General features: G+C 37.9%; 1 protein-coding gene across 3 annotated transcripts; it reads left to right on the top strand.

Moving 5' to 3' along the window:
* The first annotated feature begins 7544 nt into the window (after window positions 1-7544).
* Window positions 7545-25137, top strand: LOC131321814 (COP1-interacting protein 7). Of its 3 annotated transcripts, none has more exons than XM_058352767.1 (13): window positions 7545-7899; window positions 9723-9902; window positions 13453-13573; window positions 13654-13693; window positions 13998-14053; window positions 14131-14186; window positions 15687-15839; window positions 16024-16235; window positions 18900-20458; window positions 21516-22469; window positions 23222-23615; window positions 24630-24683; window positions 24760-25137. In XM_058352767.1, exons 1-13 carry the CDS (start codon window positions 7841-7843, stop codon window positions 24828-24830), a joined length of 3909 nt encoding a protein of 1302 aa, XP_058208750.1. In that variant the 5' UTR covers window positions 7545-7840; the 3' UTR covers window positions 24831-25137. The 3 variants fall into 3 exon arrangements, with proteins under 3 accessions (XP_058208750.1, XP_058208748.1, XP_058208749.1); XM_058352765.1 differs by having other exon boundaries at window positions 7546-7899; window positions 16024-16241; XM_058352766.1 differs by having other exon boundaries at window positions 7546-7899; window positions 13654-13694; window positions 14002-14053; window positions 16024-16241.
* Window positions 25138-27556: the final 2419 nt, after the last annotated feature.

The raw sequence follows: 27556 nt of genomic DNA, 5'->3' as shown, positions 1-27556 counted from the left end.
AAATAATAATCCTAAATATAACATTTGTATTTTGGATTAGTATGTCATTTGCAAAATACATTTCGTAATTAGTTTCCGAACACTAATTGTACTCTTAATTGAAAATAGAATTTGAGTTAACCAAAAAAAAATAAGAAGGGAGGTAAATGGGAAAAGAAATAAATAAAGAAAATAATTGAAAAATAAAAAAAAGATTCAAAATGGAAGGAAATAAAAGGAAATAAAGAGAAAAAAAACGAAAAAAAAAATCCAGCCGAAAAGAAACAAAAAGAAAAAAAAAAGGGAAAAAAAAAAAAGAAAAGTAAATGGGCGGAGGTGAGAAGCAGGAGAAGAAGGGAGGAAAAAAAAAGTAAATAGAAGGAGGGGGGGGGGGGGAGCAGGAGAACGGGGGGGAGGGGAGGGGGTAATATGGAAAATGGGGTGTGGGGCCGGGGGTGGGGTGTCAAGGGGGAGGGGGAAAAAGCAGCCCTCAACCTCGAGTACTAGAAATCAATCAAATCATAGAGGTTAACCAGGTAGGTTAACTCTAGTTAATTAGGTTAGAGAGTTGCTACACACATAGCAGATCTGTGCACAGATTGTGCACAGATTTTATTGTGGAGCCCACTATGGGTTTCACACAAATCATCCGAGCCGTGCATTAAATGTAAAACATTTTTTCAAGGGTCTCCGTAAAAAATAAGCTCAATCCAATACCTATAGGTGCTTCATCCAACAATTTAACTTTTCATTTAGATTTTCGGATAATGAAAAGTTATATGGTTGGATCGAGCACCTATAGGTATTGGATTGAGCTTATTTTTTACGTGGGTCACTTGAAAAAATATTTTACATTTAATAAACGGTTCGAATGATTTGTGTGGGACCCATGGTGGATCCCACAATAAAATTTGTGCACAATCTGTGCACAGATTGCTGTGTGTGTAGACTTTTTGAGTTAATTAGTAAACCAACTACAGATACTGGTGAAGTTGATAATTTCAGAGTCGCCGTGTAGATTAAGGTGAAATTCAATATTAAGATATATATTGTTGAGGAGTTTAAGGGCTTTTTGATGGAATCAGAAAAGTGAATTTGTAATGTATATCTGAGGAGTGGATCCAACTAACTCTCTATTGGATGTTCATTTTCGGTCTCTCTCTTTTCTTTTTTTCGTCTGAACTCCTAAGCGTGTATTTGATTTCGGTGTTCGTCTCGATATATGTAACCCATTTTGAGTTTTATAAAAGTTTCGTTTGTCGAGAAATAAAAAAAAAAAAACTACATATATTTCACCAAACAAAAGAAATTAAAAGATGTACGACATTTCTATTGCTAATTGAGGAACCAGCTGGTATGTAGTAGTATATATGCTCCATGTCGTCGGCCGGGGGGTATGGGCCACATTGGGCCCACACGTCATTCACCATTCTTCAAACATATGGAGCTATTCTCATCGACCACATGAATTAAAAAAAACAAAATACTCTCTTTTGGGATCCATCTACACCTAAAAAAAGGGGGACAAGAACCACAAGAGTCAGAAACGGAGCCAGGATTTGGGTGAGGCGTGACACAGTTCGATGAGAGTTCATTATTGTTTATTATGTAAGTTATTCGTAAAAATTCGAAGGAAGCGGTTAAACATAAAATTAGACTTGTTTTGGGCTTTATTTATTTTTTTGTTAAAAAGAATTAAGGCAGATGGTTCAACTATCCCGAGGTATTTACGTGAAAGTTATCGAGATTATTGTTTTAATGATGAGTATTTTGTTAATTATTGTTGTTTCATCAATCGTGTTAAAAAATCAAGTTGTCCGGGATTTTTATTAGTGTAAAATACATTATTTTTTTGAAAGCTGAGGTGACATGTGCCACATCCCCTTCACATACCTTCGTCGACCGCTCACAAGTGTTGGAGCTTTTGAATATTTTTCGATTACCCTTTTGACATGATATCCATTACATGATTAAAAAAAAATGAGATCCATTAAAAATTATGACGATAATTCCATGCCCATGGCATACTCTTATCAATTATTATTATTGTAAACAATTTGTAATTGTTCCGATCCTAAATATATGCTCTGCTCACCATAATGATGACTGTGGAGTGTGGATCCCTTATGCTATGTTCGGCCCGACAGGATTTGTATTTTTTTATATATAGTGCGTTGAGCTTGAATCAATCATCATTTGGGAGAAGCTGTTGGATTGTTTTCTTAACAAACTTTTCGGCTTCTTTGTTTGATAGAATTAATAGTGAAAGAAAATATATATGAGTCGAATGGATATATTATCGGATGCGATTAATTATACCGATGTGACTAAAAATACCACAATTATATCACATACCCATACACTTTTTAAATTTTTATGCCCGATGTAGATTTATAATATTCTGCTTGTAAGAATTTTAATTAAACACGGAATATATGTACTTTTGCTGAAATAATTAATCTAATTTGACGTTGACATCAGTTCAAACAAATGGACACTTTGTATTGGAGATCATCAAAACTCCCCCTATGAGAAATGGGATTGGGAAATCCGGTAGTGCAAGGCACCCTATAGGGCGCACATGAGCCATCAATCTTGACAATGTATGGTTGAGATATGATTTTTAATTATGACCGGTAAGAATCATTTATTACCGGTCATAAATCGATTTTTAATGTGAACTGTTGATTGATGAGATCGACGATTGTGTACTACCCTACACGTGCACTACATCACCCCGGATCCTGAGAAATGTACTAACTAGATTTTGTATTGTGGGAATTGCATTTTCTTAACTTTTATATGAGCCATGGACGTGGGGCATGTGGAATCAATTGACCGACAAACTATAATGCAAAGGTCATGTTATATATATTGACATAACCTATACTACATATTGATAAAAATATATTTATGCGAAATCATGAAATATATGCATTTACATTAGTGGAAACGATTATACTTAACTTAGAGGGTATTACACAAATATACTAGGAGGGATCTGTGTGGAACTATATATCTACAAAGAGTCGATCAAAGACTAGATCTGCAAGATTGAACGCTATTAGTGCATAGATGGCCCGGGAAGTTAGGGGGTGTTCCAACTCTAAAAAAAGAAGGTTTTGAAAAAAGGAAGGTAATTTCAAGCCCAAAAATTATATATTTATGCAAATAATTTTCTTACCAATATGGATTTTGTTTGATAGATTTCATTGAGATCTTTTATACGGTGCAAGAAAAATTAAAAAATTATTTTTTATTTTCATTATATTTGAATTTGAAAATTGAAGAAAAAGAACTTTTTAAAAAGAAAGGTTAGTTGGAACGGGGCCTTAATAGCAGCCCATTTTCAATGGGAGCCTTTAATCCTGTGTGGCGAAGTAGATATCATTTTTAAAGTCAACACCAGCTCCATTCTAATGTCATTTGAAGGGTCAAATACTACATGGATTTGACATGACCATGCCATTTTTAAAGGCTTGTTTCTTGAAAAATGTGACCATTTGAGAGAAAAACTTTAAAATAAAAATAAAAATTTGGACGATTCCAAATTTGAAGTTATGGTTGGAGAGGAAAAAGTATAGGTGTAAAATTTGGAGTGTCAATTTGTCTCATTAACCTTAAAAAAAAAATTTTTGACTGACACAAATTCAAAGTAAAGGTTGGAGATGGTTTAAAACAACCTCCACAAGCGCCTTGCATTAATATTTGGAGTAAATTTGAAGTCAAAACCACCCCTAAAAAAAGAAGTTTTAAGGGCATTTCCATTCCACCTCTATTTCTTTAAAATAGAGGATAAATGTGACACATTAAGTGGAGATTTTGTAATTTATTCTATTTTTTCTTCACTTTTTGTATTTTTTTGGAGAATCTTTGAGTTTGAGTAATCCACCGTCCTTTTTAGTTTGGAGGAATTTTGTACTGCAAACTTATTTTTGGTCCCCTATTTTTAATGGACCAAATTTACTTTTGGTCTTCGTACTCCACTTAAAAGTACATAAAAGGAGCAAGATATAAATGTCACAAGCTCATATACAAGTGAAGATAAAGGTGGCAGTGACATTGCCTTTACTTAAAAAGTACAAGGTTGGAATTTGAAGTTGTAATGATGGTATCGGACGTTTTATTCTGAGTATATTCTACAAGTGCATATAGTTTCCCCACATCATAATTGCGAGCCCAACTATGGGTACACGGAGGATAAAAAAAGCTTTGGGTACACCTGGGATTCATTTCAAGATCACATGAATGAATGATCGGAGCTATTCAATTTTTTGAAAATATATTTTTCAACAGTCAATGTAAGACATCAGTTCATTAATTTGGATATCAATAAAGTTTCAGAAATGCTAGGAACAAAGAAAATTTATTCCGAAACTATCTCGAAAAGATCAGCTAATGGTTGAGATTCACTTTGATGTGTGTGACACAATCATCAAAGTGATTCTCAACCATTGATTGCTGTTTTCGGGATACTTTCGGGGTAAGTTTTCTTTGTATCTAGCATTCTCCATAAAGTTTTGATCGATTAATTCAATTTGTGTCCCAGGCACGAAAATCGATAAAACACTTACAAATATTCTAATTAGTTGATTTTATGGAGACTCTTAAAATGACGTTTTAAACAAACCGAACGGCTCAAATCACTTATGTGGAATTTCAAGACGAGTCCCACGCTATTTGGTCTATACCAAATGCTGTACCCACAGTAATTTTACCCAGTTCCTCAAAAAAAATGAGAGTTTATATTTAATAATAATCCCTTAAGCAAGAGGTTGGAATTGGTTTGTAAATCAAGTTATTGACTGATATAAACCCTGTAATTATATCAAATGTTGAAGCCAAGTGTCATTATAATACTGCAAGTATTGTGGAACCCAAATGGATATTATAATTAACAGTATTTTTTTTAAAAAGAAAAATACATATACCTCATATTTTGGCCCCCACAAAATTGTTTACTACAGCAACTTTTACTCAAAGCCAAAGGAAAACCCAGTTACAAAAAAGTGAATGCTTTCATATCCTATAATTCTTCGCAAGTGGAGTGGAGTACAGTTGGTGTCTCCATTGTAGTATCATGCACATGGACAGGGTTCAATTCCCGTAGCACCCATCTCCCTCCCCAAGTCTCCTAAGATAGAGTAGATTAGGATTAACGAAATGACAAAAAATAAAAAATAAAAAAATAAATACTATAGTTCTTCATGATTGTGAGAATGTTACATTTAAACCAGAAGCTACAATATCTGCAGAATACTTTTGCCCTTGGCCACCTAACAAGATGGAAAAACCTATACGGTAGCATTCTCTATTTCTCCGGCAAATTTTTTTTTTAAAAAAACATTAAAAAAAAGTTAAGGAGTGTTTTCAAACAAATAGTTCAAAACTTAGAATGAAGAACTATTCTTCAACCTCATTTGACACTCTTATGGTCTTTAAGTGTTTGCAGATAATAGTTTTCCGGTGAAATTGTTTAGTCAAAATTTGCGTCGATCCCCTAGTGTGACACATCGTATCGGCACTAGATTTTTATAATCTTGAATTCTTGTCATTTTAGCATGTCAAATGAAACAATTTAAAATTAGTAAAATTGTTATAGGTTTGGAACTTAGTTCATAAATTTCACATAAATTATGAAATTTAACCCCAAGAAAGCATTCTATATAAATGGGGAAAAAAAAATTCATGTGTATTGTGTAGATTGTGAAGAACCTATGCCACAAACAAACAGGGCTCAATGGATAAAAGATAGTAAATTGGGTTAGGTAAACCGTAAACGATGAAAAAGACATTTCTATTAATATGCCAAATAATTCTATCATGTATAATTAATTTGTAGTAGATGAGTAGCCATCAAGGAGTACTCTTGTAAACTAGGCCCCGTTCCAGAACGAGTTTTAAGCCCTTATTTTTTAATTAGGCAATTTCAAACTCAAAAATTATAAGTTTATTGAAATCTAAAAATATGCATTATGGATCTTGTTTGAAAGATCTCGATGAGATCTTGTTTGAAAGATCTCGATGAAATCTTTTATACGATGCAAAAAAAATTGAAAAATTATTTACATTATTTTTGAGTTTGAAAATGTGAAATAAACTGCTTATTTTTTAAGAAAGTTTCTGGACGGGGCCTAAGTCATCTCATAGGGGCGGAGTCACATTGTGGCAAGTGGGGTTACTTGACTCCAGTCGCTTGTGAATTTTCTAAAATAATTGTATAGATTTTACTTATGGGCATGAATTTGACCCAACATATATTAGAAAACTGCCCCAAGAAACTCGTTAAAATTAGTACAATTGTCATTTTCTCAAGTATTAGTTATGTACATTTGACTACGATGTCTAATAATTTTGGCCGCCCGTCTCTTATCCATGAATATGTATCTTATCCATGAATATGTAAGTTTGAGTACTAATAAATTTAGAATATAATTTTCTCGTTATTACGTCAAAATTATATGTCATGTGCAGCAAAATTTTCTGGTTTATGGTTTATAATCCTATCTCCCAATATAGGTGCAATTTCATAATTGGATTAGGCTTGGAGTTTAATCGTTCTATTGTCTTGATGGTGAATCCTTCAAACTTATGACAGTGGCAAAGATCGAAGTTGTACCATTCGGACATAGTACTGTGAGTTGCACGTGAGTTAAAATTCGACAAATAAATTGAGGTGGAGGGATTATCATATTACTTGCACCAAATAGAGTCTGACGATGAGTACACTATAACAATTGTATACCGGGTTGTATGAGACTCGGAATTGCACGCCCATGATCAGGATAAATTTTTGAGTGCCGGATGAGTAGCACATACGTCGTATCCAGTCAGCAATTCCAGCTGTTCAAATGTATTTTGGACGGTTCGAAATTTAGAAAGAAAAAGAAAGTGAAGAGAGAGTAGTAGGGTGAAAAAAGAGAAAGGGAATAAATTTACACAATCGAAAATACGCTTAGATGGTCGGAATCGCACACGCGGTACCCACCCCGTGATCGGAGACTTTGGTGGTGTCAGGTGTGAATATTTTTACTACTTGCACCAACTTTTAAAGGGAAACAGACACCGTCGGGAAAAAAAAAAAATTCCCATAGCACGTCGCACCGAATCTCGGCCAAACGAGGGAAGTCTGCCCTTCTTTTGTCGTTTACGTTTTATCCCCTCCACCGCCTCCGTCGTTTCGAATCCAATTTCCCAAACTACCCTCAACCTTTTTCTCTTTTTGTCACCTCGACCTCCGGCCAAAATTCAACGGTCACACGCGGATACTTCTTCTCTCTCTCTCAGCTGGCTCACTCTCCCGCACTACCTCCCGTCGGTATCCGAGGCACATAAACAACAACAATTACTTCTCTCTGGTACTCCGATCGGTTGGTGGATTTGCTTTATAATAATCAATCAGAGTTTGAAACTCGAGATCAGATTAAAAAAAAAAATAATTTTTCGAAAATTTTGTAGTTTGGCGTTGATGATTTGGCTCTAACTCGATCAGAGAGATTAGTCGAAATGTGCGCGAGCTGAACCGCTCTCTCCCCATCTAAATTGACTAGAGAAGCATCTTTCTCTCCTCTCTCTCTCTCTAAAATGCTCTGTGCAGTTTCTCTTCCTTTCTCTCTCTCTAAAAATGACTAGAAAAGCACAGTTGAGAAAAGCGTCCCTCTCCCCCACTAAAAAATGCTCTGTGACAGTTTCTCTCCGTTTCTCTAAAAGTCTGTCAATGCAGTCACTAAAGCACGACTTTTTTGCGTTTCTGCCGATCGCCGGACTTGAACCGTCGTTCTGTCAGATTTAGCTACCATTTCGAGATCCAAACCTCTACAATTACACGCTCGGCTGCTCTCTGATCTTCCTTTCGTTCACAATGAAGCCCACCGCTCGCCTCGACTCTGCTGTTTTCCAGCTCACGCCCACTCGAACAAGGTAAATTATTCCAACAAAATTTCCACTGATGTTGTTTTCTTGGTTATTTTGGCTAATTATGCACTCCATTAGTGGAGACTTTGTCCAATTTTTCCCTAATGTTGTTCGTTCTTTAATGATAAAGTCAGTTTTGGATTTGGTCAAAAGATCTGAGTCGTGGTTAGTTAATTTATTGAATTTGACGTTCTTATTTTTAATTTTAATAATTTACGACAATTGTATTGTGTTATATAATTTTTTTTTCCTGATAATCGGTTGTCTGGGCCAGCTTGCACTTCAATTCGTTAATAGTCTTGGATTGTGTAATTGTATTGCATTTCTGTCCGTTTCGGGTATTCGCAGTTCCTATATGTGGTTTTCCATCACTCAGTTTGGTTAATTCTTGTTTTGTTATTATTTTTAATTTGGGAATTGAGAGACTTTATTTCCAGAAAATTGAAAAAGAGGACTTGTAAAAGAGCCGAATACTTGCATCCTGAATTGAATAATGCCGTTTATTGGAGAGAATGTGTGGGGTTGGTAATTATCACCTTTCCTCTCCTGCTTGCCTGATCTTACGATCAAATGGATGAAACCGGTTTCTATCTTCTCCCTCCTTCCTTATCAGGAGCAACACTCTAAGATGGGCAAACCATTAGTGCTCACCGGTTGAGTTATTCCAGCTCGAGGGCACTCAGACGCCACCCACACAAGATTTAGATAACCAGTAACGACATACCTCTCCAGGGTTTATTGTTCCTTTTATAGCACGATTGTACTTTTACTCCAAGTAAGTCAGTGCCCCATGGTGTCACATCGTCACCCGTAACCATATTTTTTCCAAATGAAGTCATACATGACAATTGCCAAATGACACGTAGAAACATGGCTGAGCCATGCCACTTGCCATCCACATGACGTCGATCTAGCACAAGCGTTCCATTGGGTTGGACTTGGACCTGATCCAGTCTGGCCAGTCCTTCAGCCGCCTGCCCGCCATGCCATGGGTTTGGCACTTATTCTTGGACCTTCCAACCTGTAATGATCGGTCAACCCAGATTAGGCCCTTCAGACCAATGCCCCTTGTTGTGTTGGGCTCATCCCATCTTGTGTGGCCCAAACCTCATCTGGTTCAACTGACTACAGAATGCACATCAAATTACTGGGTGAAAACCTTTTGGAGCAATGAACCTCTATAGATTCTATGGATGACACAGATCCTAGATACATTATTTCTCCTCTGAAAATTTAACTACATCACTCAGGCAAATGGAAGTTGTAGGCTAATCATATACAGAACAGCTTAGTGTCAATGAACTTATGAGCTATGGATGTGGTTTGTGAGATACTGAGACTTTCTTTCTTTATGCCGTGGTTAATACTTGTACTGTAGAAAATGCATTTTGGTTATTTTATGGTAAATGGAAAAGTTGTTAGTTTTGAATTGGGATTGGAATGCTTTGTCTGTAGTCGGATATTCCTGTGGCAGTTTGTTCAAGCAGTAGGTGCTTTACAAAATAAAAGTGTTCATGGATTGAAAAATGCTGCTCTTAAAAATGGATTGAAAATAAAATGATTTGGTTTAGTGACTAATCCAGGGGTTTTCTGTCATTTTTGTTTTAATTTATGCTCCCTTTTCGCCCATCATATGTCTGCTTGAAATAAGGGGAAAAGAAAAAGATAGAAAATGTATTGTTTTAGCAACGAATTCTGCATTCTCATATGTATCCTAAAATGCAGTACAGTAATGTTGCTGACAACTTTTTTTTTCGCAATATGTTGTTGACGACATTAGAGGATTATAATTTTCATATGCTAGCCTAACACTGCTGCTCTATTATCAGGTTTGATTTGGTTATCACTGCAAATGGGAAGACAGAGAAAATCGCTACAGGTTTACTGAATCCTTTCCTTGCCCATCTGAAGACTGCTCAAGAACAGATTGCCAAGGGCGGTTATTCCATTTCGCTTGAACCTGAACCTGGCAGTGACAGAACTTGGTTCACCAAGGGCACAGTAGAAAGGTTAGCACAGCTTTATAACACTCTGTGTTTGTTAAATGTGATATATCCTCTAAAGTCTTAAGTCAAAATCAAAAGACTTAGGAAATATGTCCACATCTCTTGCAGGTACTTTACTTTGAGGTGGATCAGATGCCTCTGTAGTTTAACATTCTTAACTGGGTGATGTAGTGTCTCGAAGTGTTTAGTATACATCAATTTCTGATGGTAAGGTCGGGAGATTAGACTGAAAGGGGCTCATTTCGAGTTTTGATTTTAGTCATGGGAGGTTGTGATTTGAGGTGATGGCTTAGAGTAGAGTTTGCAGTAGTTGTTTCATAATGAGCTTATAAAGCCCTTGTTGGTCGTTTTGAGTTGGGTATTATCCGCAGTAGCAAATCAAACCCTAGCAAGGGTAACTTTTTAAGAGGCGAGATCCAATCAAATCTTCTAGCTATTCAGAAGTAGTTTAAAAAACTAGATGATGTAGGTGGTCATTATTCTCCACATACCCATATTCAGCAGTTATTGTTTGTTCAGTTCCATATCATCTCCTTAATTGCATTATGTATTCGTAGAAGTTTCAAATACTCCAATATTTTATAATATCGGTTTTGCCCTCAATGACCTATTACACAGTTTACCACTGAAATGGTGTTGTATCCTTGTAGGACAGTACTCTTATTAGTCAACGTTGTTAACTTTGAACCACCAAGGTTATGAATCCCGTACTGTACCGCTGGTACGTACCGGTATTGTCCAAATCCGGTACTCTACACCTCTAATTCGTTCCAGCTCAAATACCGGACGGTATCGGAGATACTGGCCAATACTGAATAGTACTGGACTATTTTTATTTTTATTTTTTCTTTCAAGTACTGGACGATACCAGACAAATACGGGACTTTTTTTCTTTTTCTTTTTAATAAATGTGTATATTATACTATAAATTCTTTTATGTGGGAAAATAACACTAATAGTGAAAAATCTGAAACGGTACCCGGTATCTCACCGGTACCAGTACGTACAGTACCAGGAGGAGGAAAATAGGTATTCTAGGACTCTCGTCAGGATTTTCTTACCGTGTCAAAGATGTTATTGTTTTATAATTGCACCTTCTTTTGCAACTCGATACTCGTGTTTCATCACTATTGTCGTGAAATCACGAAGTAAAGAAAAACAAACCAAGAAGCAAATACATAAGAACACAAGATTTTACATGGTTTTACGTCCATGGGCGAAGAGCAATAGAGGATTCACTATGAACGAGGAGAGATTACAAAGAGCTTGCTATACCCGTTACTCTCAAAGAGGTACCCACTGTCAAAGACAAAACCCTAAAATTCCCAGAGTTTCATGTGTCAAAAAATCTTAAAAGAAACGTAATTTGGATTCATTCCATGTCTGACCGTCTGGACGGGAAAAACAGTGAGCCCAAGAGACTGACCATCAGCGTGGAGTGACTGACTCCCTTCCGAACGCACCTTGTTTAATTCAAGGTAAAGTCACAATAAATCTCCACCTTGACTTGAATGCAATAGAATCCAACACCATAGAGCAATCCTCTCAGCAACCATTCTTCTCCAAAACCCTCGAAGGGGTAATCAGAACCGGCAAACACCAACTTGAACTTAACAACATGGCTCGTATGCTCAAGCCGCATGTTCCACAATTGAGTTAAATCCAAATTCGATACCATTGATGATGAAACCGATGTAGTACCCACAATTGTACGGCCCTGAAGCACAAAGAGCTTACCCAAGTTTAGACCCTTCATAATTAAAGAGCACCCTTAGGGCCTGTTTGGATGGGCTACTGAAGGGGTATTAGTAATACCCCCTCCTAAGACTGTGGGCCCGTGGTTAAGCCATGGTTTGGGAACACATTTTGCCGGGGGTATTAGCTAAGCCCTGGATTCTCTTGTACCCCTAATACCCCCGGCGGGGGGGGGGGGGGGGGGGGTTATTTATGGGGAGGTTCTGGGGTGTTATTACATAATATCCCCGGATAATACCCCATCTCTCTTCCATTTCAACTACAAAATAACATTATCCCTCATCCAAACCAAGTACTATTTAATCCCCTCGTCACATCAATGTGGGCCCACCCTTCTTACATAATACCCCCTACTATCTTATCTCCTCTTCATAACTAATACTCCCAATCCTTATTCCGCATCCAAACGGGCCCTTAGAGATGCTCAAAACTCCTCCTTCAGTGGTGTAGCTGCAACCATTGTTTTTCTTAAAATTTGGAACATTTCGACCATCAGACAATTCACAATACTATCTTGGATTCTAACTTGACATCATGTATCCCATGAGAACTGTACCACCATTGTCCAGTTTATATGTTGGGAACAAATCTTTATACAGACACGTGGAAGGAACACCCGGAGTCAGGAATCCACTCGTAATCTGAACGGAAATCCCCAATGATCACTGAGAGAAAAGTTTCCGACCTATCAGAATCATCTTTAGCAATTCCAGATCTTGTCCTTATTTTTCAGTATAGGACAATCTTTTTTATAGTGCCCGTAATAACAGTATAACACATTACTGTTTCCTTATCCGGGGACTGCAATCTAGAAACCCCTCTATTGCCGTTATCCCTATCTTTGTTCTCTTCCTCGCAGAACAAACCATTAGCATAACCCTCATTCTCACCGGATACCTTTCTCCTTAACTCCTTGGAATATAGACTAGATCAAACATCCTCCAAGGAAATGAAATCTTTCCTTGGAATAGGGTAGTACAAAACTCATATTATATGGTGATGACATAAAACAAAAAGCACTTGATCTCATCATCAATCTTAACATCAATATTTTTTTCAGGTCCTTGAGAATTATATATCTCATCTAGATGGTCCTTAATGGCCGTACCTTTCCTTGTACGAAATTTATAGAGGGTTGTTCCAATACAACCTGTTCAGGAGTGACTTCATCATGTAGATCTCCAGCTTCACCCGTATACCGGTTTCTGTAGTCTTCTCCTCAGCCTCTCGAAGCACATCTTCGGTCAGACTCGCCTGAATCGAACTGAGTGCTTTAGCATCGAGTTCATCCCAAAAGTCGTCTTCCATATTTTTAGATTGCTTCTCCTTCTTCTTCTCCAACAGTGCTTTGGGCAGTCCTTGTTGAACCTAGCAACGCACGAACCTTCACACACCATAGACTGAAGTTGCTGCTTTGCCCATTAAACTTCTCAACTTTGAATTTAGTTGTCATATCAATTGAAACGATAACCAAGAGCTCGATATTACTTGCTGGGAGTTCGTATGATCCATTGCTCTGCCCTTGCTTATACAAGCCCCAATTCGCGTGGGAATAACTGCAGAGACCACTCCATATCCACTTAGGCCCAATAAAAATTGGATAGACTTAGACTTACTTGAAAGCTTAAGCCTGAAAGTGATGAATCATCCAATATTATATCAGGACCCATCCTTTATTCTGTTTATCCCATGGGGAACTTAACATCCAAAAATGTCCTAATATTGATGTTTCCCTTCCATTTTAGGCTTTGAAGGAAGTGGGATGTGGACTTACATCTAATTGTGTTTGTTTCAACAGGTTTGTTCGCTTTGTAAGCACTCCAGAGATCTTGGAACGAGTGTATACAATAGAGTCTGAGATCTTACAGATCGGTGAAGCAATTGCCATACAGGGCAACAATGATATGGGTCTGAGCACTGTAAGTGTTATCTATCAGAACTTTTGTGTCCAGCACTCCACAAGGACATTCAGTTTTTATTTCCTCTTTATGTGTGGTAGGTGGAAGAATATCAAGCGAAACCTATGGGAAGCAGTGAAGGTAATTACAAAATGGGAAAAAAGTTGGGTTGTGTTTCATAATGTTAGATTTAGTTTTCTATGGCATTCTAAAATTTGTTTTTCCTTATTCAATGATCTTCACCTGTTTCATTTTCTTTCCCATGATTTCTCTCTTTTTCCTTCTTTTTGGGGCCAAGGGTGGGGCAGATTGTTGATTTACTTTCTTTTTAGTTTCTTTGTCTTTCATGAATTGGAACCTCTAATGTGGTGAAGAGTCCATTAATAGATGTTTTTATTGAGTGTAATATTTTTTTATGGTACTGAGTTTCGCTTTCAATGATCAGCTGGCAGCAAACCTGTGGTTGATGCTAATGATGAAAAGGCAATTGTCCTTTATAAGGTGACTGAGCATCCAGTATTTTCATCATATGATAGGCATATAGTACAGTATCATAATAGAGTTTCTCTACCTGGCAGCCTGATTCACAACCACCAGAGGCAAATGGTTCCGCCACAAAGGAAGGAAATTCAAAGTACTCTCTAGTGCTACTATGGGTGATAAATTTACATATGCGCATTTTCTTTCTGTTGTTCAAGGGTTTAAACATGAGTTGCATATATAAGATTGATAACTTAGTACATTATGTTTAGCAGCATTAATAATTTAACGGTTTTGGCATTTTGCTATTGTGGACAGAGGATAATATACATGTAATTCCAAACAAGTTCAGATATCAATGAATATCTCACGGATATTAATACACTTTCACAAATATCAATATACCTTTCTCGGATATCAATGCACATTTTACCTATTATCCTACACCCTTTGGGTGGATATTAGAATAATCCATAATTTAATACGAATACAAGTAGGCTAAATCTAGATGTTACCAAGGTCGAATGGCGTCAGGCATGAATCATTTGTTTGAATGTCAAAACACTATTCTATTGCATTGGTGGGCACCCATACACAATGTGTGCATGCAGTGTCTCTTTTTTCTTTTTCATGTTCTCAAGTTTCCTCTATTGTCATAAATCTGCTATGCCTTCATTGTCATTTCTGGTTGATGTGTAAACTACATACGCTGAGGTTGTATATTTACAGTCCTATCACAGTAGATAGGACTGTAAAGAAAAAGATTCTTTTTGGTCTTTATTGATTTATATACTCATCAACCTGCCGCTCCTCCCAACGCTTACTTTCTTATGAGAAAAATGGGTTCTAAATAATCAGCCCTTTGAATAAGCGAAGCTTTCCCTATAGAAATATTTGCATGCGACGGGGATCCCAATTCCGTGTATCCGGTTAAGCAAGCCCTGCCGCCAGCTTCCACCCAGACAAAAAAGGTGAGCGCCTAGCGCGATTTGAATGTGGAAGAGGTAAATGCAACTCGTTGGATGATCAAAAAGTCATTTTTTTTCCCGCAAAAAGAAATAGTTCAAATGCACTGTTTATTTTTTTCTTTTGTTTCTTGTTTACTAAAGTTCCTTTGCAGATGCACACATTTTGCCTGCCTTGGCTAGATTCTAGAGACTCATGTATTGTGTTTTTCCAAGTCCAATCACTGTCTGCACTGATATGGCTTCTAAGCTAGTTTCTTGCATGAGTGATTCAAGAACATCTATATGGATGCTTCTACTCGTCACTTATTCACAGTAGCCCGAGTGTTGTCTTTGATGGCGATCTAGTGTCTTGCACCTGCTTGTGTTGTGGTGGTCCATACGCCATACAAGTACATGAAGATAATTTGAGAAAAGTAAAGCTGATGTTTCATTGCTATGGTTCTAATTGAAGAATTAACTGCTTTCCTTGTAATTTGTGAATTGACAGAATGTTTCTCATTGAAGAATTAACTGCTTTCCTTCAGAACTAAGTAGCTCGTAAAGATCAAAATTAAAAACAAAACGCAAAGTTTTAAGGTTGTTATGCCTTCTGTCATCTGATCCTATGTAACCCATAGCTCATCATATGTTTTAGAACAGTCCCAGGAGCCCTCTTCTCATTGTACATGATTTGCGTGTTTGACCAGAGTCCAGCTTTTAAAAGTCCTGGAGATACGTAAAACTGTACTGCAGAAAGAACAAGGCATGGCTTTTGCACGTGCTACAGCAGCTGGTTTTGACATTGATCTCATGGCACAGTTGGTTTCATTTGCTGAATGCTTTGGAGCCTCACGGTTGATGTAAGCAGCAATTCCTTACTCAGCACTTCCTTTTTTCATTCCAATTTCTGTTCTCTTTCATGTGGGCACTCTGATGTTCCATTGGTTAGAGGTTTGTGTTTCCCTTCTCTACAATTGCAGATCTGTGCCAGTTTTTCATTTTAGAAACCATTTTATTATGATGTTAGATTTATCCATTCCACAGGGATGCATGCTTAAGGTTCATAGATCTGTGGAAGCGAAAGCATGAAACTGGCCAGTGGGTTGAAGTCGAAGCAGCAGAAGCAATGTCCAGCCGATCAGAATTTTCTGCCATGAATGCTTCAGGCATTATTCTTTCCAGCATGGCTAACAAACAGAATGAATCACATGGTGACTTAGTTTCAGAAGACAATGGACAAGCAGGCATTAATGCAGGTGCAGGTATGTGCTCCATTTAAAAATATTGCTTTTACCAACACAAGATGTCCTCCTTTTCACTTGACTCCCACCTCTGTCTTCATCTCTTACAAATTGATCACTCTGCTGGTACCACCCACCCATCCCCCACATATGCAAAAGATGTACACTGAAGTTGGAGTGCTGAAAGGTCATTTTAACTGTTTGTGGAATGGAGACTTGGTAGTGCCGTAAAATAGTGGTGGACTGGCGGTAGTCCGAGTATCACTCTGCAAGGACTGAAGTAAAATGGCTTTCTAACTTTTAATGTAATTTACTAATCGAAAAGGTGATTTGATTTTTTAATTTCTAAAAGTAGAATTTAAGATTAAAAGCAAGAAATTGTCGAAACGAATCAGTGGAGAAAAGTCTAGGTAGTCGATTCCATTCCCTCTGTGTCATAATAAGTTAGTCGAATTAAAAGTAAGCATTAGAATTGAGTTTAGCATGGTTACAAATCTAATAAATTCATAAGAGAATATTTTTAATTCCCTAGTAGCATAGACTCTACAGTATTATGACCAATGATACCAATGCACCATGCATCTCTCATAGCATATCCTATCCTAACCGAGCAGTAAAAGAATCAAAGAAAATGATTGTATGAATAGGACTTTGCAGTGCAGAAAACAAGCATGTAAGATTGATGGGAAGATGAAAATTATGATTCCAATAGTTGAAAACCCCTAAAATTCTTACAAAATTATGCTACTTGGAAGATGGTTTCATCTACATTCTCGAAGATGTCTCTAGCCGCGTATGGTGGATTGGACCTTCAAGTAAGTCCTCAACGATGGAAACCATGGAAACCTTCAAGTCTTTCTCTTCTTACTCCTAGTGTCTCTTTAAAGTTCAACAACCCTAATTTTGGTGTAGAGACTGTTTTGTACCTTTTAAGTACAAAGCAAACTATAAACCCCAACCATAGGGAGAATTTCATTTGAAAATTGTCAGCCTTTTAGGCTCAGCTGCAGACCCATTTTGACATGCTAAACGAGGGTTCAAAATTTCCTATTTCAGACAGTTGTAGCCCTTCAAGTTTCATTCTAACCCAATTAGAATCACCTCAGTTAGATAATCGAGCAAAAAGTTATGGTCTAAATACTTGAGAACTCTGCAACTTGACTCCTAATTGTGGAGTGAATCAAATTCTTTATTCTTCCCAGTTTGATATAGATTTCCTTGAGGGGGTTCACGTACTCAAGCCTTCTAGGTCTTAAAGGATTGTACTTCTTTCTTTATCCCTTACTTTAGCTGTCCCCAATTGCAACTGGGTCCACCTTTGAGCCTTCAAACTTCCAAATTTGAAGCCCACTTCACAAAACGGCTCCCAGTAATCTGTAATCATGAAAATAGCTCGAAATATGTCAAGTAACATGGATTAAGGAGTTAATGAATATAAACCAAGGGGCCTGCACATGTGCATTTTGGCACTTATCAAGGCTATTGCTTTGACTTTCACCAAGCATATTGTAGTTTGAGGTGTAAGATGTATACTGAATATGCCTTTCTTTTCACCTAGATCCGTTTCTTAATTTGATTGAAACTTGATGTCTCCGTTTTTACTTCTGTTGAGATCTATTGCTTCATACTTAAATTTAGTTTATTAAAGCTGAATAATCAGACAAGACTCCTACTTTTATGGGGTTCCAAAAGGTTTGCTTAGTCACATGATTCGTCATCGTAGGGGTGTGGATCGCAAACTGGTCTGCAGATTAAAGAATTGAGAGCGAATGCACAAATAATTCGCGATTTCAGTAAATTAGATTTGCGAATTCGTCTCATTAAATACACGCATGCACAATTTCCACCATTTAAAGGTGACACGTGTACCGTGAATGATGCACACAGATTCATGAGCTCACCTTTTGTGTAAAGCTGTCGGCAGAACTTGTTACTGCCTTGAAACGTGAAAGTAGGTTTTGAACCCTGTAGTGGAAGAGAATTATTATTACCTACATGTATCCCTGCTCCACCTTTTATTCTTGGCAACTTCCCTGCTCCACCTTGTTTTATCACCCTTAGGTTATATAAATCATATGACACATAATGAACACAAATTTTTGTAATACCAATTCCCGTATGGCAAATTTTTAGGCACTAAAATTTTGGCATTAATGAAATAGTTTTGGCACTATCATTTTTCAATTACTATTGATGAAATATGAAAATTAACATATATAGTGAAGACACTTTGAAGTATAGTTCTTTCAAACATCGATGCTCTCGTGCTCCCTCTCTCGCACCTGTACCCACTTTAGGTGACCTAGGGTAGAAGTCTTCACCATCTTTTATGGATATTCTTGTAGTGAAGGGGATGCATGAGTCATTTATGAGAGTCAATCTCACAGATTTGAGTCTTCTCCTTCTGTCATATATGTTTTGGCTGTATATGTTAGAGTTTAAAGAATCTTCTGAAAGATTATTTGGAAGAGAGATTCCTTGTTGCATTGGTTTGTTTTGTATCGCTCTCAAACCCTGTTAATAATCTGTGTCATGCAGCTGATCAGAATTTCCTTTAACTTTTTTGGTTGGTTCACCCTTTCTTTTTTGGCTAAGCTTGTTGGTTCACCCTTTGCACATCGAAATTTAAAAGTTATCTTCACTTGGTTTATCGTCTGACTGTATCCACTTGTCGCGCAGAACAAAAACATCCAATGGATCACCAAGTCCCAGTAGGCCAACAAGAATATTTTCAAAGTCAGTTTCCACATCCTATGTATCCTCCCTGGCCTATCCATTCTCCACCTGGTGCTCTACCAGTCTTTCAACCATATCCTGGATTGCCCTACTATCAGAATTATCCAGGAAATGGCCCATTTTATCCACCACATTATCCTCCAGGAGATAATTCTCATTCCAATGGTGGTCATAGAGCAGGAAAGAGAAGACAATCCATGGATAGCAGGGATGGAAACACTGAATCAGAAGAATGGCAGATGGAACCCTCCAAAACAAAGTCACCAGGTGATTTAGAGTTGGAGAATGAGTCTAGGAAGAAAGCTGGAAGATCAGCTAAAAGGCAATCAGGCACAGTTGTGATTCGGAACATCAATTATATTGCCTCAAAAGGGCAGAACTCTTCAGGCAGCGAATCCCTATCAGCTTCTGACTCTGATACGGACAAAGAAATGATGCACAAGAACTCTTTGTCCCCAAAAAGAAAAGGAAGGAATGCTAAGTCTAAGGATGAATCAAAGTTGTTTAATAAGGAAGGAACTAATTATGAAAAGGAGACAGAGGGAGGAAACTGGCAAGCATTTCAAAATTTCTTACTGAAAGACACTGATGAACAGAGTCATGCTGCTGATCAAGGAATGTTTGATTCAGAAAAGGATGTTCAAATGAGGAGACGGAAGAATGCTGTAGGTGGCGATCCTATAGCTGATTGGAGATATTCAGCTGAAGTCCAAGATGGGAGGATGACTGAAATGCATAAAGCTGGTGGAAGTATGACTCGGGTGATGAGGACGTCTAATGATGAAGTATTAACTTCTAGAGGAGAGGGTCATTATGGTAGAGGATCTACATATGACCAAACGGACATACAATATACCGAAATAAATGGAAGAAAAGTTGCATATAGGAGGAATACAAATGATGATTTTATGATTGCTGGACGGGAAACCCATTCTCATTATATGAGTTCAACAGATCCACTGGCTGCTAATGGATTCAGGCATGCCACCAATAATTTCGATAAAACTTCACAAGGAAAGACTGATGAATCCTTCATAGTTCCATTCAGGTCAATGTCACTGGATCAAGTTGGAAATGACGACAGAACTGCTATTGATATGGATTCTGAGCTGCCTCATAAAACAAAAAATAATTCTAATAGGATTGGAAACCAAGCTAACTATGAGCCAGATGAGTTGAGCTTAATGCCTGAACGTGGGATCCAGAATAGCAATTTTGGATATGACCCTGCTTTAGACTATGAAATGCAGGTTCCTGTTAGGGATGCTACTGCACTGGATAACCAAAATAAGGAAGAAATGGCAGATGTCAAGCAAGGGTCCAAGAAGTTAGAAAAGGACAGGAAGTCAAAAGTTACTCCAGATTCCTTGAATAAGAAAAAGACCGGTGGACCAATACGGAAAGGGAAACCATCAAAGTTAAGTCCTTTAGAAGATGCGCGAGCTCGTGCTGAGAAACTAAGAACATACAAAGCTGATCTCCAGAAGATGAAGAAAGAGAAGGTACTTCTGCTTATTATACTTGCATTATCCATGCTCTTCTGTATGGTGAGAAGCTTAGCAGTAAAATGGTCTGTAACTCTTGTGAGATCATATCTTACCAATCTGAATCCCTAGCTTTTGCTGCATGGTCTTTTTATGACAATTTAGACTCTGTTTGTTTGGGCATAAAATATTTACATATTTTTGGGCTTTTGGTTGCACAAAATAGGGGTGAATTTTTTGCTCAGTAAAACGTTTTCCAGAAATCTGAGGTAAAATGACTTTTTGAGAAAAAATTGTTAAGTCATTTACCTGATGCAATCTCCATATCATCACTCACAGTTACTCTCCTCTCTCTCTCTCTCTCTCTCTCTCTCTCTCTCACACACACACACACGGGTGCTTGCGCGCACATAAACATACGTTGATATACATACACATCTGTGGGTGACCACAACAACATTTTGCCAAAACCATATATCTGGGTCCTAATAAACTAAATGATAGAGTACAAAGAAGAAGAGAAAAGAAAATTAAGATTAGAAGCAGTGCATGTGTATTTCATTTGATGAAATCATAGAGGTAAATTGAGAGAGAAGAGAGGTTGAGGAAGTGAGATGCTGTCAGCAACAATAAGAAAGCATATGATTAAGGTAGAAGTTATGTGCTGAAAAAAAAATCAAATACCAACCAAACACTGGAAAACAAAACGAAAAGTTTTGTTTTGGCAAAATCATTTTGCTTGGATAATATTTTCTGGTGTAAACTATTTGACAGAGAAACAAACGGAGTCTTATGTATTGATGTTGCAGAAATGGCGTGGATTGCTAAGAAATATAACACAACCAAGTATGTTTGCAGTGTTCTTGGTGGTAACAAAAGTTTTTGATATTTGAATGAACATAATCAATCCAAAATCTGGAGCGAGAAGTTTGTAGAATGTTTTCATGTACAATGTTGTACATGAAACATGTTTTTGTCTTGTGAAATATTTTATGTTCAAACAATTTGTTTTTCAAGCGAGCAATTTTGGTATTTCAAACCGGTTTCAGTATCTTCAAATTATTTCTTTTCACAGGAAGAGGAAGATCGGAAACGACTGGAAGGTTTGAAGATGGAGAGGCAAAAGAGAATTGCCGCAAGAGCCAGCTCAACTGCTGCTCAGTCTACATCCTCACAGCCAAGCAAGAAACCATTACCTACAAAACTTTCACTTGGCTCTGTCAGAGGGTCAAAGTTCAGCGATTCAGAGCCAGGATCATCATCTCCTCTGCAGAGATCTAAGATAAGAACTGCTACACTTGGATCCAATGCATCTCAGAAAACCTCTAAAATCAGCAAATCAAGTAATGGAAGCCACATGCCAGGGAATAGGATGACTAGATCAGCTTCATCATTGTCAGAGCCAAGGAAAGAGAGCAGAAATGCAACTCCTGATTCAAAGCCTTCTGTGGTGCAAATCAGAAGACTATCCGAGCCTAAAACAATGAGAAGCCCTTATGTTGCACCGGTGAAGACTCCAGGTGCAGAATTAGTATCAAAGCGGAAGGTTTTTTCTGAGCCTGAGAGCAAAAAGATTTCCGCTATTATAAACCTTGATAGAAGCAAGGCCGCAACACTTCCTGAGCTGAAGATCAGAACATCGAAAGAGTCATCTGATATAGGCCAGAACAAATCAGCACCCAAAGAGATGACACAGGAAGTGAAGGGGATCAAGTCTTCTGTAACATCCTCCAGTACTAAATTAGATAGGAAAATTGACAAACGCACACACCAGAGTGAGGTGGATGACAATCCTGTCATTGACAAGACAATTGTGATGCTCGAGTGTGAGAAGCCCCCTCTTCCAGTTGTGCATTCATCAGAAGAAAATATGGGTGTTCAAAAAGAACACTATGGCAGTCATGGCAAAGTAGAGAAAAATGACATGATATCAGAATATGCTGCTATTCACGCACCAGCTTCACCCACGGAGGGACTTGTGATTGAAGCTGTTCAAAGTCAAATACAAGAGCAACCCAAGTTTCATATGGTAGGATTTGGTAAAATCAATTTTTTTTATGGTCCATACATACTGAAACTTATGAGGTCTGCATATAACAACCTAGACCAAGTGAAGCTAAGTAATTGAAACTTATTGAGCAACAAGATCTATGTACCATATGAGGAAAATGTTCGAATGTAATAGTAAAAGTAGATCCAGTTTAATTGGAATCTGGATTAGGGTAGATTAGGCACAGATGTCACCTTTAGCATTACTTGCACAAAGTGGCTGCTCTTTCGTTTGAATGTACAACCTCTAGGCCATGTTTTTAGCAGTCAACGAATGGCCTCCATTATTTTTGGAAAGTAATAGTATAGTAGAGTTTTGATAAGGAAGCACTAGCTGCTATTGTATGAACAAATGATTAAACGGATCGATTACATTTGTAAATAACCTTAAACCTAAGGTTATTTGACAGCTAATGTTGGTCCTCCATATTGCAGTGTTGTAGATTCTGGTTGTAATTTTGAAAGTTGGTGTACCCAAAATCTGCTAAAATATCCTGAAGATTTGTTAATTTTACTATTAATAGGCACTATTTGAGCTTGTCTTTAATTGTGATAGCATATTTCAATTTGTTTGTTGTACTGAATTGGCTTACGGGAGCAAGTTAATCTCTTTCCACTAAATCCAATTTCTCTGGTCTTCGGTTATGAGAAAGTGGAAATTTTTCATGAACTCAGTGTATTGGAAGCTATCAATTTTTCTTATTAATCTAAGATATGGCATTTGTTTGTCAGGTAACATCTGCGGAGAAGGAAGCACAGAACTCTTCAAGCGTCCGTACATCTGGAAAACCCTATCAAGCCCCCTACGCTCGGCTCTCTTCTTTAGAAGACCCATGCACTGCAAATCGAGAAAATGGAAAAACACCTGCAACAAGATTAGAGACGGAGACGATGGGTGTTAAAGCACAAGTTTCTGGCTTTGAAGACCTGAAATTAGCAATGATTCCTGAATCCCTGGCCAAGGTTCAGGTGAAGGAATCACCGAAAGGCTTTAAACGACTCTTGATGTTTGCTAAGAAGAACCATAGTTCAGTTGCAGGTGAGCACAGTGTTGAATCAGATAATGCAAGTGTTGACGGTTCAGAGTTAGATGGCAATGTAACAAATGCAGCTTCTTCTAGTGAAGGTAATATGCATTCTTTACTAATTTTTGCACTTGTTTCTTGAAAGATAGTATATAAAAATGCTGGATTTTGCTCCATACGTTTGGGGTTAATACTACGCATAGCTATGCGAAGACAGCATGTAGTTTATCAACAGTAGGTGATAGAATTTTCAAAATGCAAACTGTCCACAAGTCATGATTCTATCTTCAACTTCAAGGAGCTGATTTGAGTTGAATGGTGTGTATGCTTTCCTTTGAAGTATTCTATGTTCGTGGCCGGTTTTTGGTAAATTAACTTGAAGATATGCTTCATTAATTTAGGGCACAAAGAACCCTACATAAAGCGTAAAAAAAAGGATAAGACAAAGGATAATACATTTATAGAATTTATCATTTGATAAGATGTGGCCCATTACATCTACTGCTTCAAAACTGAGGACCAACAGCATGCATTTATTTACCAAAATGCCACTACCACCTCATTTTGTTGATGCAATGTCTACTTCTTGGCTTGAGGGAAAAGGAGAGTTGAAAATCGGCATGAAGATGCCCATTTCGGTTACTTTTTTTATGTCAAAAGTATCATTACTGTTTCATTTTCTTAAAACAAGAATGAAGTTAGCTTGCCAAGAAATAAACTTAAGAAAAAGTAATTTTTTGGTTTTCAGTCATTGTTAGTGATTTTTTCCTTTCAACTCAATTAAGTTGTGCATTTTCTCCACCTGCCACTTGTTTAGAAGCAAGGGTAAGCTTTTGATGTATTAGTATATGATGTTATTAGTTTCAATCAGTTTTGAGGTTCCCTTGAACCGTACAACATTATGCCATACCTAGTTTGCAAGCTGACCTTGTATTAATGGTTCTTAGGTTACCTTGTATCACGTCATACCTAGTTTGCAAGCTGACGTTGCACTGATGGTTCTGAGGTTGCCTTTATTCATATTACGTTGTACCTAGTTTGCAAGCTGACCTTGTATTAATGGTTGTACCTAGTTTGCAAGCTGACCTTGTATTAATGGTTCTTTTCTCGTGCAGTTCGTACATTGAAGAATCAAATCTCTCGAGATGAAGAAGCTACTTCCCAAAAACGTAAGTGATTGCTACTCTGCTTCCACTCTGAGACTTGTCTTGTTTTTCTGTCCTGATTTTCTTTCATTGGTTACAGCTTCCCGCAACTTCTCTCTGTTGTCGCCCTTTCGTAGCAAGACCAGTGAAAAGAAGTTGACATCATCATGAGGTTGCAGTTTATGTACCTGCAGACAATTTGACCAACCCTACTTCTGCTATGACATTTGCACATTTAGATGCTACCACTACGATGAGGTGGGTTGCAGATTTATTTTCTTCTTTGGTCCTCTGGAGGTGTGTTGGAAATGTCATGTATCAATTTGCATAGCTACCATGGGAATGGTTTTTTCTTGGCACTTAAATCATTGTATAAAAAGAAATGTTCAGCTTACCTCAACTCACTTTTACATCTCGTGCTGTTTCAAACTGAATTTCAGAAAAGTATTTATACTTAAATGACCCTTGGTTTACAACATGGAAGGATGTCTTGAAATGTTTTGCCTCTTTTTGGTATCTCCTACGTCAAGTTCTGAGCTTCAAATGGCTTTCTACCCCTTATCCGCCGGTTGGTTGCGTCTTGCATTCTTGCAGGCTACAGCCATGCAATGATGCATTCCTCAGCAGTGCTATGCCCATTGTACGGTTTCACCACTCTCTCAATCTCAGTGTTTGTCTCGGCAATTATTGGTCCGGATTTTAAGCAAATTCTTTCGGGAAGAGTTTTCAGATCTTTCAAAACACTTTTGGATTGGGAGATTGAATGCGGTGAGGTGAGCGGTAAAAGAGAAGGGTGGGGGTAGACTTTTCGTATTGTGAATCGGGTAACTACGAGAGAGTCTGAGATAGGAGGACAGGGTATCTCAACTGCTTTGTCTGTGAGATTATAGTTTGGGACTGTATTCTACTTCACTTCTTCCCAAAAAAGAAAGCAATCAAAAACTTTTGTTATCAAGCCCTAGTAGCCTCATGTAAACAACTCAGTTTTTTTTTTTTTTTTTTGGGGTGAATTAGCCATTTTATAAAAGCAACCAAACGAGAAACAGAGGGAAAGTCTCATGCAACGAAACAAGGCTACCACATCCCTAGCCATCTAGAGAACAGCAAACAGCCAACAAATTACAGGGGACTAAAAATCCTGGAACTAAGTCTCCCGGTCCTGGCTAACAATCTGTTAGAATCACTGGCCTTCAACCCTTTCCAAGAGCTTAAACAAGCTCTATAAAGCATAAACAACTCAGTTATACTGCGGATATAGCTTTTAGTCTTCGATTCACAAATAAAAGCACCATTTTGTTCTGCAATCAGTAAGATCTGAAGGAGAGGGAACCTACGCCTAATATCAACGAGTTTCGAACAAGGATTATGAGTATAGCCTAAATGCACGAATGTCGACTCGAAACCACAAGAAGTGCATACAAAAATTCAAGTTTTACGTACGTATGGTAACACAACGTAATAAGGTGTTACCATACGTAATAAGGTTAACACAAGGCTTGTGGGAATTACATTGAGCTCTTGTATTAAAAGGAAGAGCTAGGATTTATCTTTATGTAGGAAAAAGTTCGAGCAAGTCTTGTAAAGAGCATTTTCAAGGGAGGTGGAGGTGACAGGTGGCAAATAAAAGAGCCGTTTGCAATAAGTGCTTTCCAAAAGGCTTTTCATAGGTGAAATTTTTACTACACCTTTGACTTTAAAGGATATTTTGCCAACGAAACAAATTACCTCACCAATCATAAACATAAGATTTTGTGAGTTGACGACTTGAAGAGAATGAGCTACACCAAATTGGTGTAGACAAATACTAAGGGCTTGTTTGATAACCTAAATTCAGCACTTAAAACTGAATTAATTAAGTAATAAGTGATTCAGTAGGTTTGATAATCATATTTTACATTACTTAACAAATTAAGTACTACTTAAAATACAGGCTAAAAAGTTGAAAAAAATTAAGTAGCTTTGAGCTACTTAATTCTGGCTGAATTTTTATGTACTTACATTCAACCACCACTCCACCACCAACACTACCACCACTACACCACCACCACCAGCTTCACCACTCCACCACCACCCCTTCCTCTACTCACTTCCGGCTTTGGCCTAAGGCCCAAGAGGCGTGGGCCTTAAGCCTCCAAAAATGTCAAAAAATTAGGGCCCCTACTTATTTTAGGACCTAGTATATATGTATTGTTTTGGAGCCCAATTTTAAACCCAGGAAGACATTTTACATTTGGAAAAATGGAACACGGAACGCAGAAAAAAACAAAAAGAAAAAAAAAACAAAAAGGAGGAATAAAAGGTCACGGATCGCCAAAATCCCTTGGGCCCTTTAAAATTATTCAGTGTGGTGGATGCATGGATGCATATTTTTTTCTCCTTAAACACTACTACTCCAGTATTTCCCATTACAAACAAATACTATATCGGAATCAAAATTATTTAGTGTGATCGACTTTTTATTTGATTTTCGTTTACAATTACTAAGGGCATCACTTTTAAAGATTGTCTTAGGCCTTCAAAATCTCAGAGTCGGCCCTGCCTCTACTACCACCACCACCACATCACCACCACCAGCTCCACCACCACCACCATCACCGCTCCTACCACAACTACCACCATTACACCACCACCACCACTTCCACCACCTACGCCACTCCTCCACAACCACCACTACACCACCACCACCTACACCACTCCACCACCACCACCACCATCACTATACCACCACCACCGATCCTACCACTACTTCACCACCTCCACCACTCTACCACCATCATCACCACCACCGCCACTCCACCACCACTACCATCACTACACCACCATTCCCACATACCACTCCACCACCACCTCCACCACCACCCCTCCTCCACCATTACCATAGGTATATTGTGACTGTT

This window comes from Rhododendron vialii, chromosome 4a (assembly GCF_030253575.1).
Source record: "Rhododendron vialii isolate Sample 1 chromosome 4a, ASM3025357v1".
Lineage (NCBI taxonomy): Eukaryota > Viridiplantae > Streptophyta > Magnoliopsida > Ericales > Ericaceae > Rhododendron > Rhododendron vialii.
Note: the sequence above shows the minus strand (reverse complement) of the source record. Positions and strands in the feature narration are given on the sequence as shown.

Excerpts from the sequence above, each read along its gene's own strand:
- LOC131321814 (XM_058352765.1), top strand. The coding sequence starts at position 7,841 with ATGAAGCCCACCGCTCGCCTCGACTCTGCTGTTTTCCAGCTCACGCCC. Across the intron at positions 20,459-21,515 it reads AGAAGATGAAGAAAGAGAAG|GAAGAGGAAGATCGGAAACG; the intron begins GTACTTCTGCTT and ends TTCTTTTCACAG. Across the intron at positions 24,684-24,759 it reads AGAAGCTACTTCCCAAAAAC|CTTCCCGCAACTTCTCTCTG; the intron begins GTAAGTGATTGC and ends CATTGGTTACAG.